The sequence below is a fragment of the Barbatula barbatula genome, assembly GCF_947034865.1.
Source record: "Barbatula barbatula genome assembly, chromosome: 3".
In the NCBI taxonomy this organism is placed as follows: Eukaryota; Metazoa; Chordata; class Actinopteri; order Cypriniformes; family Nemacheilidae; genus Barbatula; species Barbatula barbatula.
In genome coordinates this window covers 12,936,563-12,951,283 of record NC_136764.1, presented here as the reverse complement: position 1 = coordinate 12,951,283, position 14,721 = coordinate 12,936,563, and the positions used below count along the sequence as shown (strand labels likewise).

General features: G+C 35.9%; 1 protein-coding gene across 1 annotated transcript; it reads left to right on the top strand.

Annotated features, from left to right (window-relative positions):
- Positions 1 to 345: 345 nt before the first annotated feature.
- On the top strand, positions 346 to 13,940 carry kcnt2a (potassium channel, subfamily T, member 2a; the record flags this gene model as incomplete). The annotated part of the gene is made up of 27 exons (XM_079453681.1): positions 346 to 612; positions 1,071 to 1,147; positions 1,423 to 1,519; positions 1,638 to 1,682; positions 1,780 to 1,828; positions 1,910 to 1,969; positions 2,211 to 2,285; positions 2,882 to 2,965; positions 3,421 to 3,515; positions 6,256 to 6,436; positions 6,634 to 6,798; positions 7,071 to 7,207; positions 7,649 to 7,712; positions 7,884 to 7,992; positions 8,089 to 8,197; positions 8,301 to 8,450; positions 8,642 to 8,841; positions 9,034 to 9,241; positions 9,337 to 9,445; positions 9,634 to 9,818; positions 10,015 to 10,086; positions 10,641 to 10,775; positions 10,947 to 11,058; positions 12,069 to 12,197; positions 12,525 to 12,771; positions 13,536 to 13,620; positions 13,838 to 13,940. The coding sequence occupies exons 1-27, from the start codon at positions 521 to 523 to the stop codon at positions 13,938 to 13,940; spliced, it is 3,174 nt and encodes a 1,057-aa protein (XP_079309807.1). The 5' UTR covers positions 346 to 520.
- Positions 13,941 to 14,721: the final 781 nt, after the last annotated feature.

Below are 14,721 nucleotides of genomic sequence, written 5' to 3'. Positions count from 1 at the left end.
GCTTAAAGAAAAAGATTCACACAGTATATCAAAGCAATATTAGTACATTATAAAAATAAAAGGTGACATATTCAAGAATACACATTAATAACTAACGCTGTGCGTAAACAAACTATTGTATTGCACGGAAGAATGACGCTGAATAAAACTAGATTTAACTGGTACTGTATCCTCTTGAGCGGTCTACCTTTCATCAATCCCCTTTTCTTTGTTTGGTACAGTAACACATTGCCACATTATGAATTAATGAATACATGAATTAAATAGTATATGTAATATCACTTATTTTTGCAGGATAGTTTTGCCCTTTGTTTCCTTTAGTGGCTTGATGTCCCCGCCCCTTCTGTCGCAAGTGTGAGAAGATGCTGATGGGATGTCTTGAGTCACTTTGTAAGCGTGAGCGTTTACAGTCGTATCGCAGAAAGAGGGACGGAAATCGTTTTAAAACAGTTGAGTAACGTCAGGCCATACAGCGCCAGAGACGTGGGAGAGATTTGTGATCAATTAAACCTTAAAGAAAATGGCCAATGCTGAAAACGGGGCAACTTTGCCTCGTAGACACAAATTTAAAGAGTTATTACTCGGAGAGGAGGCATGGCAAAACAGTGGCAAGTAAGTGCTCGGCTCGATTTTCACTGCTGTTGCTCAGGAAATACACGCATGTAGTTTTAGTAAGTTTAATGTAGCTTTTCTAGAAATGATTTATTGTTAATAAATGTGTCATGAAAATGAAAAAAGTAAATTATTTGACATAGGCCAACGTTTGTCACACTATGGGATAAGCTTTTTACAAGCTGCTTAAAACAAACAAACAAACAAACGTGTTATGTGCTTTTCGGCAATAGTTTACACAGCACCGAATCGCAAAAAAATGATAAACAAAAAGGAAAACGCAACATTTTTTTGTAAATATTGGTTGTGTCAAAAAACAACATCAGTCTATAAGCTGTATAGGCTCTACTGCTTGACACGCATGAAAGTGCAAACCGAAAAATACGGTTTCACGTTTTAAAGTTAAGAAAATAATTGTATTTAATCCATATTTCTCATTCATTGGCTTTGGCTCATAGGGTGCAGGTTGAATACGACAGTGAGAACACCCTCAAAGAACGCCTCAAGTTGTTCTTTCTTAAGAACCGAAAATCGAGTAAGTGTCATTGCACTTTATTTTCTTCAAGTAAACAATGGCACTCCTGCTTCAATAACACAATAAATGTATTGTGTTTTCACAAAAAAGAAACACTTAAAAGAACTAAAGAGCAAAAGTTCCTTCAGAATAAATGGCTTAATGGTGTAAATGTGTAAATTTGAATTTGGGTTTATTTTATTTTCAATTAATGCAAAACGAACACTTGTTGAATGCATGTGACATCTTTGTTTCGTGCATCACAAAACCATATCTGAATATGTTAAATTCTTCAGGTCTTTGGGTGCGAGTGTTTTATTTTTCCCTCAAGCTGTTGAGCTGCATATTGTACATAGTCCGAGTGCTTTACGACACCAATCAGGAACATTCATGGTATCTATTCATTGCCTTCATTCATTTAATGTATATACTGCTGTAAACTGTGCCCCATCATCCAATGATGTTGCATTAAGATGTTTGCCTTAAAATATTGTATATCTTCCCTTCTTAGCTTGAATTGTGAATACAAAAATCTTTCCTTTCTTGAAATAAACTGGTATGTATTTCCGTTTAACCAAAACAGCACCGAATTTAAATAAATGTTTCTGATTTACATCTTTTCATGAATTTACTAACCTTATTATTGCTGTCAGGGCATCCATAATTTGGGTTGATCGAGGTGACGCGCTTTGGAGTGTACAGGTAAACAGAGTGTGTCACGGATACCCTTTAATAGTTAAAATTGAATGTACCAGACATTTCATTCTGAGTTCTTTTCTTTAGCTGTCTGTTGCCACCATATGTCTGTTGCAAAGAATCCTACTGACGTATTTAAACTATAAGGTATTTTAATAATACTTTCCTAACAACTATGTATTTAACATCTTTTGTCTGCTTGCTGCACTGCAACAATTGTTTAATAAGTGCCATTAAAACAGGTGCATTCATGTATTAAATCACTGTGAAGTAACTCTTCTCACTGTGAAACAAATAATACAACAAAAGAAATAACTGCTATTTGTTCCACTCATCTAATGCAACATCCGTGTTATCTCTGTTTGTTTTATGTTTCATCTGATTTTAGGGGAACATATGGCAGCAGGTTCTACGAATAACGTTTATCTTGGAGATGATTGACACAGTGCCATTTCTGATTTCAGTAAGTATATCATTACAAATGGAACGCTAGGGATATCAGGTTTTTTTATGCATATAGTGCAAGCTGCACACTAGGGCCTTAAAGGGACAGTCCAAACATACAAATTCTGTCTTCATTTACTCACCCCAAACACTTCTTGGCCACATTTGACTACCATAGTAGGAAAAATGACAATGGTTGTTAATGGTGGCCATAAACATTTTGGTTACAAGCATTCTTTCTTAATATATTTCTCTTGGTTCATTAGAACAAAAAATTTATACATATTTGGACCAAATTGAGGGTTAGTTAATGAAGACATTCATTCATTTTGGGGTGATCTGTTCCTTTAAGTGACTTGGTAGGCCACCTAAAATCAAGAACCCAGGGGCCTTATGAATACATCATCCAATCCCCGGCAGCAGTTAGTGCGTGTGCTCTGACATGTTGTGCTGGCACTTTACATGAACTATAAACTAAAAAGCTAAAAGCTCGATAAAATACATGAAATTGTAGATATGCATTGATAAGGACTTACTGTAAGCTTGAGTCGAAACCTTAAAATAACTATCCACAAGGTTTTCTCAAGATTAAATACGTGTTCTTTATTGTAACAGATTTTTTACAGACCACTCCAGAATCTCTTCATCCCAGTGTTTCTGAACTGCTGGCTGGCAAAACATGCTCTGGAGAACATGGTTGTGAGTATATTTTTAAGAAAGATTTATTGCAACTTATTTATAATTAACTTAAAAAAAGATATAGTGTCATATAGACCATTCTGCAAGAAGTAAACAGCAGTGGTCCATAAGCATTTCTTGTTTTGTTTAGTTTTTTATATATAGTAGTTCTAAAGATGTGCGTTTAACATTACAATTCAGTTTGAAATGTTCGTTGGCGGTATTTTGTTGCAGTGTAGTTGTGTAAAAAATGTAAAAAGGCAGTGCTTTGGCACCAGTGTTGTTTTAGTCTGAAGAATTAGTCAATAGAAACCAAAATGATTTTAAAATACCAAATGTAACGGTAGATGTAACTGCCCTAAACATTTCCTGTTAAAAGAAAAACAATTAATCTTCTTTTAATAATAGCTATTATAAAATTAACATCATGTAATTTTGATGACATATTCAGCATAAAGTATATATTCTGTCCTCAGAATGACCTTCATCGTGCTATTCATCGGACACAGACAGCCATGTTCCATCAGCTCCTCATTCTCATCTCCACCTTCCTGTGCCTCGTTTTTACTTCGTAAGTCGTTACCCATGTACACTATTAAAAATAAATGTGCTTAAAAAGTTCTTCACAGCGATGCCATAGAAGAACCTTTTTTGGTTCCACAAAGAACCATTCAGCCAGAGGTTCTGTGAAGAACCCTCTCTTTCTTACTTTTGAACCTTTTTCCGCCACAAAGAACCTTTTGTTTCGATGTTCTTTAAGGAAACAAAAGGTTCTTCTATGGCATCGAAGAACCTTTTGAAGCACCTTTTTGTAAAGAGTGTACACACCCATACACACCCTCATTTACTCACCTTTACATACACGCTCAATGAAACACAATGTGTTTTGCAAAACAGAAATTGCACCACAAACTGCTTGTTAGGCAGGCTTTCCTTACTGCGTTTAGTCTCTCAAACAGAGTGGATGAGTTGAATCTGTTTGCTTGTCTTATTTGACACTATAGCATTAGACATGCAGCTCTCAGTTGAGGGTCAAAAACAGAGTCAATTGCAGCTAATTTTCTGTGGTTTCCGCTTTTAAAGTGCAGACCACTTATTCACCACAAATGCTCATTCGTATTCACATCCTTATTCATCCCATGTGTATTGCCACCCTATACCCTTGTATATTGAGTGGCCTCAAAAAGTATTGAAGTCAAATTGTAACATGCCAATGATGTAAAATACAATAATACAGATAGTGATCAGATTGTGAAGGTTGACCTTCACCCTCCACTCAATAACCAGAGAGGTCGGCTGGTAAGACAATGCAAATAAATGCAAAATACATAATGCAAATTGTATTTAGCACTGTGTTAGGCTAATTTCCATCCTGGTTTGCATCTTGTAATGAACGTAGAGAACGTATATTTGGTGATTTTTATTCTTGGCCATAAATCGTTATTATTAGTCACTGGGTTTTGCAAATATCTAACCAATAAGGTATTAAAAAGTGCTTGTCAACTTTGACAACACAGTATGCAATCATTTAAAGACTACAGTGTTTTTCCCATTTCCTGAAAAACTGAGAATTTTGACATACAAGGTTTCAGAAGGACACAGACGATATGGAAATAAACAAAACTATGCAATTCATTCTCAGAATTTCTCCTATAGACGGTTTTAAAGCAACAACATAAGGAAAGTAATTGCGTATGCGCACATTCGTGGACTGCCCTTAACCTCCGGTGTACTGTAAATTCGCAATTAATAGAGTGCTTGTAGATTTTTTCTGATAACAAGCAAAAGAAACCGAGAAGAACCATTACTTGGCTAAATTTGTCTTTCCAATATTCTGAATTTAGACTCAACTGCTAGATGTCAATGTCCCATACGGTTTCTTTAAATGTGACAAAACTACAGGGCCCATTCAACACATGGTTTATCTAAAAAAATGTGTACGATTAATTCCAATTTTAGATCTGCAATTGAAAACATAGGCTATTTTATAAACAGGGTTTTATAAAACAGGGCACTGTGGTCCAAGTGTAAAACATATGGCGCGAATACATGTTTTTCTGTGTCTTCGGTGTGTTATAAGTTGCCCATGCATGTATTAGACACGTAAAATTTCTTAAAAAAGTAAGTATCGGAAAACCAAAGATGCATTTTATCTAAAAGCGAATGCTCACCCAGACCTGCATGAAACGCCTCGTGTAATCACACTCCCACAAATCTACGTCATTTCGTGTGATGACTAAGACCGCCCAAATGTAAATGCGAGAAAATGGTCCAAATATGATAAGATGCGTTACATTTCCATCACACGCTTGCAGTATTTGACCAATCACTACGCACTGGTTAACTGGCCAATCATAGCACACCTCGCTTTTCAGAGCGACGTGTTTCAGAGAGGCGTTTTTTTAACCTTAAATTGTGTATACACATTAAATTACATCTAAAACAAACGATAATATTCGTTTTACCCTTGTCATATGACTTCTTTAAAGATACTGCGATTCATTTATTAATTACTTAGTATTGGAAATGTTGAAAAACATCAAAACTGTTGAGTGAGTTGAATGTTTTCCTCATCAATATTAACTTTCTCCATTATTTCTCTACGCCATTTTGTGGTTGATTGGCTTGAAAGCTTTTCTTTGTCTCACATGACTAATCCAATATTATAATAGCTTTTTGGTCAGTTGTTCATCATCAGAATACCACCTGTTCACCATCATCCAACCCTAAGTGCATCTCCAAGCTTTTAAAGCAGATTTTCACAAGCTGCCTTCATGATAACTTGATGTCATTTTGAGGGCTAATGCAGAAAGGAGGCCTTTCACTGTCATTTCCTGAGTCTATCATTTAATTTTCTCATACAGTAAGCGCAAAGAGAAAGAAAATCAAAACTGAGATTTTTTCAGTATGTCTTTACATTCTTGCTAAATAACAATAAATCTCAAAAGGAGATAAGCTCGGGGAAGTCTCCTGCTTCTCCTGAAAAGAAAAAAGATCACAACGATTTTCATAGATGTCATAAAGTAAGCTTAGATATTATATATATTAGCTCCATCCTCTTCTTGTATTTCGACAATTATCTCCTGCAGTGTATTCCTTTTGTTTTATTGTGAATTTCCACAGTGAACAGCTAAACGTTTGTCATAAGAGTGATTTGACATAAGATCATGATTACATTTAATGTGACTTTTATACTTAATAAGCCATCCCCCCAAATAATTCACACAGTCCCTAATGTTCTGCAAACTCAGCATGGACTTCTTTGTGTTGTTAACTTCTGCATTTCTCACAAATATTTTATCACTCTCCAGCATCTGTGGAGTTGAACACTTGCAGCGAGCTGGAAAAAAAATCAGTATTTTTGACTCATTGTACTTCTGCATCGTTACCTTCTCTACGGTGGGCTTTGGAGACGTCGTCCCTGACATCTGGCCCTCCAAGCTGCTGGTTGTTGTCATGATATTTGTGGCTTTAATGGTCCTGCCTATCCAGGTAAATACCTCAAACCTGCCTTTGATACTACAAAAAACGGTTTTGGTTACTTTTGGAGTCATCAAAATGTATTTAAATTTAGATTAAATATAAACATTTGTGTAACATGCTGCATTCTTAAGTATGTCTTTTAGTCCAGGGCATTTTGTGCATGATGACCTAAAAGTGTTTTTTTTTCTGTCACATGATAACACAAGTGTGAGCAGCTGGCTTTCTTGTGGATGGAACGTCAGAAGTCAGGAGGGGATTACAGCAGGCAAAGAAGTAAAAACGAGAGACACGTGGTGCTGTGTGTCAGTTATCTCAAAACCAACCTGCTGATGGATTTCCTGAATGAGTTCTATGCCCACCCCGGGCTTGAGGTATATTTTACAAAAATACCTGTTCCCGTATAACTCCCTGTAACGTAAAATCATATTTTTATCTAAATATAGGCGTACTGGCAACTCTTATAAACTATAATTAAAATGAATTAAAACTGTCTGTCAGACTCGAAAATGCGAAAATCTCTCTCTTGTTGCTAGAGAGTTCATATTGTATTGACAGCTTGGATAAGAAGCGATCGGGTCATTTACGTCAAAGCACTTGAATGAAATACTAATAGTTCTTACTTTTTGGTGTTGATGTCTGATAGGACCACTACGTCATCATCCTATGCCCAACAGAGATGGACTCAAAAGTAAGACAGATAATGCAGATCCCAATGTGGTCACATAGGGTCATATATCTACAAGGCTCTGCTCTTAAAGACCAAGATTTGATCAGGGCAGAGTGAGTATATACAGTATGCTGTTTATTTACCATTAAGTATTTCATGTAATGCTAGTTGTTTGTTTTGTCAATCATATTGAGCCTGTTTTACACATCCGTTATACGTAAAGTGATGCAGAATAATGAGGCACAGATCTGATGCAAACTTTTTCTGCACCGAAATTCTAAGCAGAAAAATCATTCATCCTTTTTTGTGTTAGAAGAAGCTCATTGGTCACTGCCCATCTCTGAAGATCCACAGCGACTACCAGCAGCATTTTCAAACAAGCTAGATTTTATAACAAGCTCTATAAGAACATGAATTAATGGCAGGGAGTCAAGTCGCCTCACTTGATGGAAATGAGTTATGCAGATGGAAATCTGCCAGTGGGACGCTGCCTTTATACATTTTAGAGCAATTAAATCTCTCGGTAACAAAGTATAACCCATCTTTCCTCACAGGCTGGATAAAGCTAAGGCTTGTTTCATTCTCACTAGTCGTTGTGATGTGGACCGCAATGCAGCAGTATGTACTCAAAACATTCATTCATGATCCAAAACATTACAAAATGTGTTATCATAAAGCAAGTACTGATAACATTTGCAAATGGTCACGGGGTGTAAAAGATATTGTATTTTATTTAGTTTCTGTTGTTTCTATAAATGTTCCTTTCATAATCTAACAATTTTTTCTTAGGATCATCAGACCATTCTGCGGGCCTGGGCTGTGAAGGACTTTGCTCCCGGCTGTCCCCTTTTTGTTCAGATCCTCAAACCAGAAAACAAACTGCATGTGAAATTTGCAGGTACTATAACATTTTCTTTCGAATCCAAACCCAAACAATGCGATTGCAAAGAAACAATAGATTTTAACACAGTTGTATGTTGATATCTCTATTCAGATCACATTGTTTGTGAGGAGGAGTTTAAATACGCCATGCTGGCCCTGAACTGCATCTGTCCCGCAACATCCACCCTCATCACGCTGCTGGTGCACACCTCACAAGGCCTGTGGGTTCAACATACATAGGGCAAAAAATCTCAAATGTAATTTTATGTTTTTCATATCTGGTATTATAAAACGTATCTTATTGTTTGTATACTGTGACTACAGAGGAGGTCAACACTCTCCTGATGACTGGCACACAATTTATGACAAATGTTCAGGGAATGAGGTGTACAACATTGTTCTCAAAGACAGTGTCTTCTTTTCTGAGTATGAAGGAATGAGCTTTCCTTGTGCCTCCTTCAACGCTTATCAAAAGTGAGTACAATAAATGTGCATAGCTGGGTATTGCATTCAGTGTCACAATGCAGATAGATGATACGTTCAGAATACAAAAATGGCAAGTAAGCTTTTATCGCAAAAGCTCTCTTTTCATCCAAGAATTGCATTACATCTATGAAAAAAGGAAATATCTGGGATCACTCATATGTCTTACTCTTCATTTCTAGGTATGGCATCTGTCTTATAGGAGTCTGTCCTGAAAAAACTAAGAGTATTCTGCTGAATCCTGGCCCTATACACAGCATGAAACCCTTAGACATGTGCTTCTATATAAATGTCACCGAGGAGGAGAACTCTAGCCTTAAGACTGAGTCCATTTGCAAAAAGAGTCCAAAGAATCAACTCCCACTGAGCAGTATTGTTAACAGTAAGTGTCAGAATTGCTCATTTCTTATACCAATTTGCTTCTACAAACTTTGTCCGATTTAATCCAGTAAAAATGCTTGATTATTCCATTACACAAATCTTTTGTGATGTATTAAATGTGCATCTCTACGTATCAAATAGTAATGTGACTTGTCATGCTAGTTTTCTGTCTAAAGTTGACATTTTCTAAAAGGTGCCATGGCCATAGACATCCAGGATATAGGCAGTCCATCCGGTATAGGTTCCTCTCTCTCAACTGAACTTTTAACATCGGAGCATAAAAGGCCAACCAAAGCTGCTCTAGACACCCAACATCCACCTACCTTTCAGGCCGACGACCTGCCCAGAGATCAGTCAAAGAATCTGAATCGAACTGTCAATGGAAATGAATGCAGCGAAAGGTGATTATTTTTGTTGACGTGGGTAAGAAATACAGCACTTTACTCTGTTTAAACGCCTAATGTTTCGTTTTATGTTTGTTTAACTCTTATTTTAGCTGTTACATCAAGGGGTATCCCCCAAATATGCCCTACATTGGAAGTTCACAGACACTTTGCCATTTACGGAAAGAGAAAATGTCTAAATGTTGTATGCAGCTGGTCAAGGTATTACAAGTCTTTACAGCTACAAGAATACTTTTTTGTGGCGGATATTTTAGATACAATACAATAATGGTGGCATTAGGTGGATAAATTACAAACATTTATTTATACATCAATTGTTAAATCTAGAAGCAGAATTTTGCAGAAATTATTTAATTTGTAATAAGTATTGCATTGTCTTGTCATATCAGTTTCTGTCTAAGACTTGCAACCACAAAGACGATGATGATTCCAAAGCGTACGATTTGAAGAATAAGCTCATCATTGTGTCTGCCGAGAAAGCTGGAAACGGCTTGTACAACTTCATCTACCCATTACGATCCTCATGCAGAGGAGAGAATGAGCTCTATCCCATTGTGCTACTCTTGGAAAATGAGTAAACACTTTAATTGCCTAATTCATTCTCCTTAGAGAACACATTTTAACTGCGTTTATTTAACATTCCCATTTTTAAACATTTGCTAACGTTATATAAACACATTTCTTGTATTTTAGTATATATAGCTGTGCTTAGCTGCATCTGTTTACAGGTGAAAATGTGTTGCTGTTTGGAAATGTTTTTTCTCTTTCAGACCAGATAAAGATTTTCTAGACACTGTTTGTTGGTTCCCGATGATCTATTACCTGGTTGGATCGATTGACAAGTATGAGACATAAGCATGAAAGTTATGAGCAGAACACAATAAAAGAAGGTCTTTAACCTTTAGAAAATGCCTGATCGACAATCTCAAGAGTCAAACCAAATAATGTAGTAATTTGTGCTTTTTTATTTCCCATTTATGGCTTTTGAGGTGTGCAATCTTTGTGTATTATTCTAACAAAATTAACCTCAGAAAATGTTTTTTTCTATCAGAAATGTCTCCAAATGTCTATCAGAATACAGTTGAGATGGTTAAAACCTCTCAACCGGGCCAAAAATGCTTAAAAATGCATTTTGTCACAGCATGTCATGTCCTTAAAGGGAGTGTTCACCCCAAAATTAAAACTGTTTTTATCATTTACAGGTTTTGAACAACATTAAATGATGATAGAATTTGTATTTGGGAGTAAACTATACCTTTAAGAAATCAATATACATTATTTTTGAAAGTAAAATATTGCTTTGAATCTTCTCAGATTGAAAATATTAAGGCATCTGAACTGAATGAAAAGTTGCCTACCTGTAGTTGGTCTTTACTATGTACTGTTTCTCTAATAGCCTGGATCACCTGTTGCGTTGTGGCATCTCTTTTGCGGCTAATATGGTGGTGGTAGACAAGGAAAGTACCATGAGTGCCAAGGAAGAGTATATGGCTGATGCAAAAACTATTGTTAATGTTCAAACTCTATTCAGGTAAAACACTCATTTAAATGGCTTTACTATGCACCATTATTCAAACAAAAATACATAACTATTTAGCAATATTCAAGACTATACGACACAAACACTTCCCTAAATACTTCTCTATAAAATGTAACTACTAGGCCTATGTATTGTGTGTTTTCGTGAATGACTCACCTGTAGGTTATTCTCTGGCCTCAACATCATCACTGAGCTCACCCACCCTGCTAACATGAGATTTATGCAGTTCAGCGTGAAGGACTGCTGCTCATTAGCATTCTCAAAACTAGAGAAGGTGAGCACACATTCGTTACGTGTTTTATCAAATCTTAATCAGCAAGCGAGCGAAGTTTGTTTAAAGAGATGTGGACACACATGCTGCAGCACGTGGTTTTTATGACGGACCGATCAGCTGTAATCTCGATGTATGCTCGATGAACAGTAAAATGGGTGAATAGCAACATAGGACTACAACTTTCTTTGGGAAAATAATTATAATTGATATTATTCACAATTATTGGCATTGCTCAGGCCTAAATAAAATGAGCTCAAATTCACACATTTGATATTTGTATATAATTATGTTAAAGGGTGTAATGTTATGGCTCGTCATGTGTCTAAATAATTTTCTTTACCTTTGAATATCTCTTGAATATCTAATCATTTGATTTGATTGGTCTTGATGTTTTTTCCCTCTTCATCACCTCGTGGAGCAGAAAGAAAGAAAGAAAGGCACAAACCTATCCTTCATTTTTCGCCTGCCTTTTGCGGCTGGTAGGGTGTTCAGCGTTGGCATGCTGGACACGCTCTTGTACCAGGTAAATCAAATCATAAATGCTATTCTCAAAATGTGTTGCCTTTCAACCTGAAACTATTTTAAATGCCTGCTAATGAACACTAGGTGGCGACATTATTAAGAACAAGAATTCAGGTTGTCCACTATTTTGAAATCCATTTCTAAATGTAAATGCAGTTATATGAACTATGACATTGACTAGGCCAATATTAAAAGGTCTGATTTGTGGGATTAGAGCTCTCACAAGGGCCATCATATTTATGTTTTAATCGGACATTAGCGGTCATATTCTCGCTAATGTTTATTATACTTTTTCAACATACTTTTGTAGTCTTTTGTCAAAGACTACATGATAACCATCACAAGGCTCCTTCTTGGACTGGAAACCGCACCAAGATCTGGATTCCTTTGTGCTGTAAGCACCACTTATACAACATTACCACATTAATCATTAAATGAAATTGTGCTTTTCTTTTACCAGTCGTAAAATGTGGCATATAACATTTCAGATGAATATCACAGAGGAGGACTTGTGCATTCAGTCGTATGGCAGACTCTACCAAACACTGTGCTCCACCACTGGAGACATTCCCATCGGCATCTACAGGACCGAATCTCAGACAGTTGAACCTCCTGAGGTTACTTTGCCATCAATAAATACTCAAGAGATCTCCAACTGCTTACGATTTATCAATTATGTTCACTAAATATAATATAGGATGATCTTCATTGATCTTAGTATGTTTTGTAAACATTTTAATTATCAAAATGTTTTAAATACTGTTAAACCTTTACTTTGTTATGATAGATTAACTTAGAAATACAAATAGATACCACGGAAGTGCTTTAATAGCTTACTGAACAAACTGATTTAAGTTTCATTAGTTTCTATGTTTACGGTCTAAAGTGTCTTTATACATTTACTGCTTCACTCTTTAGAATGAGCCTTGTTCTTTATCTTCTAGACTCCACATTCCCAGCGGTCAGTTAATGTGGCAGACTGGGAGGAGGTTAGAGAACTGGAGGAGCAGGGGTCTCGGAGAAAGAGCATGTGGAGGACTTCGCAGTATTTGGGGCCGGAGCAAGCTGAGGGCGATGCTGAGAGAAGCAGCCAGCAGAATGCTCTTTTGCTTACACCCACAGAGAGACAGGAACTTACAAAGGTGGTCAACAAGCGCATGAAAAATCTGGGGCTTTCCACAGATGGATTGGGTGAGTTTCAGAATTTCGTGTGTCAGATTGGCTTCCTAAGCATCATATGAACACATCTGAGAAAGAAGAAAACAGCAATAGGCTTAAAACAAGTAAAAATGTAATGTTATCTAAAACGCGATTTCAATGTGCCATGAGGAAACTTGTTGCTGATTTAGATCTGTCCTTTTTCTCACTTTGTGTCTGTATGAAACTGCCTATATTGCTCATTTATATAGAATAGTACATGCATTTTCATTTCAGAATGTTTGCAAATGGTAAAGTTGCATTAAGCATGAATTTAGGCAATACATTTCAAGTGTTACCTGCTTTTCCCTGGACCTGAATCGGATGATATTGTTTTTAATTGGGATAGTTATGACAAAACTGAAAATTGTCATAAATAGTAATATACATGTTATGGTGTTATGGATATCCATGACATGTTATGTAAATGTTATGGTTTCAGGCACACCCAAAGACAATTATATGGTAAAATGTTTGTTTTTTGCGTATGTGAGAATTTATGTTTTCTGAAGAACGTTTGGAATTGAGTATCGTTTAATAGTACAGGGCCGATTGCGACAGAGCATCAGTAAATGTAGTATTTGTCCCAAGGCAGTTAAAGAAGTAGTTGACTTCAACATTTGCCCCATTTACTTTTCATAGTAATCTTTATTCCTACTATGGAAAGTCAGTGGGGGCAAATTTTGGGCAAAGTTAACTACTCCTTTAAACAACTGAAATGCTATAATAAACGAAACATTCTTTGTCTTCTTATGTAGAAGTGCCGAATGAAAACCAGACTAGCCACTCTTATGTCCTTATCAACCCGTCTCCAGAGACAAAACTGGAGCGAAACGACATTGTGTAAGTCAAGCTTAGTTAAATTTCATTATAAAACATTGAGTAAATCTCATAACAAAAAGTCCAGGTCAGTACCATTTTTATTTGCACAATAATCATTTAAATGGAAATGATCTTAATTGTTATTTGATTTTGTGGTGAAATATTGCATGCACACACTATTTTTGAACACATCTCGACCCAGCAAAACATTGTACAGTTATGAAACATTCTGTTTCAGGTATATAATCCGCAAAAAACATCTCTCATGGGTGAACAAGGCCCACAGCATGGCAGGCGGCGGTGGACAAGAGAGGAAAACAAAGTTGGAGAATCACCTCTGAATAAAAATCAAGACTCACTTGTCTTGTTCGGCAATATAAGGAAGGATAACATGATGCTTAACTTAAGCGATCAAATACATTTTAGCAAATCTTTATTTCAATGGTCCTACAATCTTAATAGGGCTTAGTGTAACACAAATCGAAGTCGACGGCGTAATATTTATAATTATTAGATATTTATTAAGCACAGTGGCAACTAAACACAAACATGACTAAGAAAAAGTCAAGTGGATAATAAAAAAAAACAAAGAAGTGAAATATGAGGTAGAGGACAAAACATTTTCGTTCGATTAAAGTTAGAATTAAAATGTATATGTATATGTATTTATATATCCTATGCAGTAATTCAAAGTACTACTGTATGATAAACTGTGTAGAATTAAAAATATTAATTTCCTATTTGAGTCATTGTATATAGAGTATTTTTTATCTCATTTATACAACAGCTCTCGTCCTTCATGATTCAACAAGAGCTGTTTCCTGTATTTTATATAATATCTATCAGTCTTTGCTCATTTTTGTCTCACTTTTCATTACAGAATTTTTTGAACACACTTTTACCTTTTATCATTACTATTTATTTTGAGGTTTGCATAGCGAATTAAAAATGTGATTTGATGTGTTAAATGAAATCAAACTATTGAATGCTGATGAATGTGAATAATCATAAATAAAATAATCATATTTAGAAAACAATATTCCTGGACTAACATTATTTTTCTATTGTGTGATTGGGGTACAGTTCCTTAAATGACAATTTAGCGAATTACTTTTTTGTCAA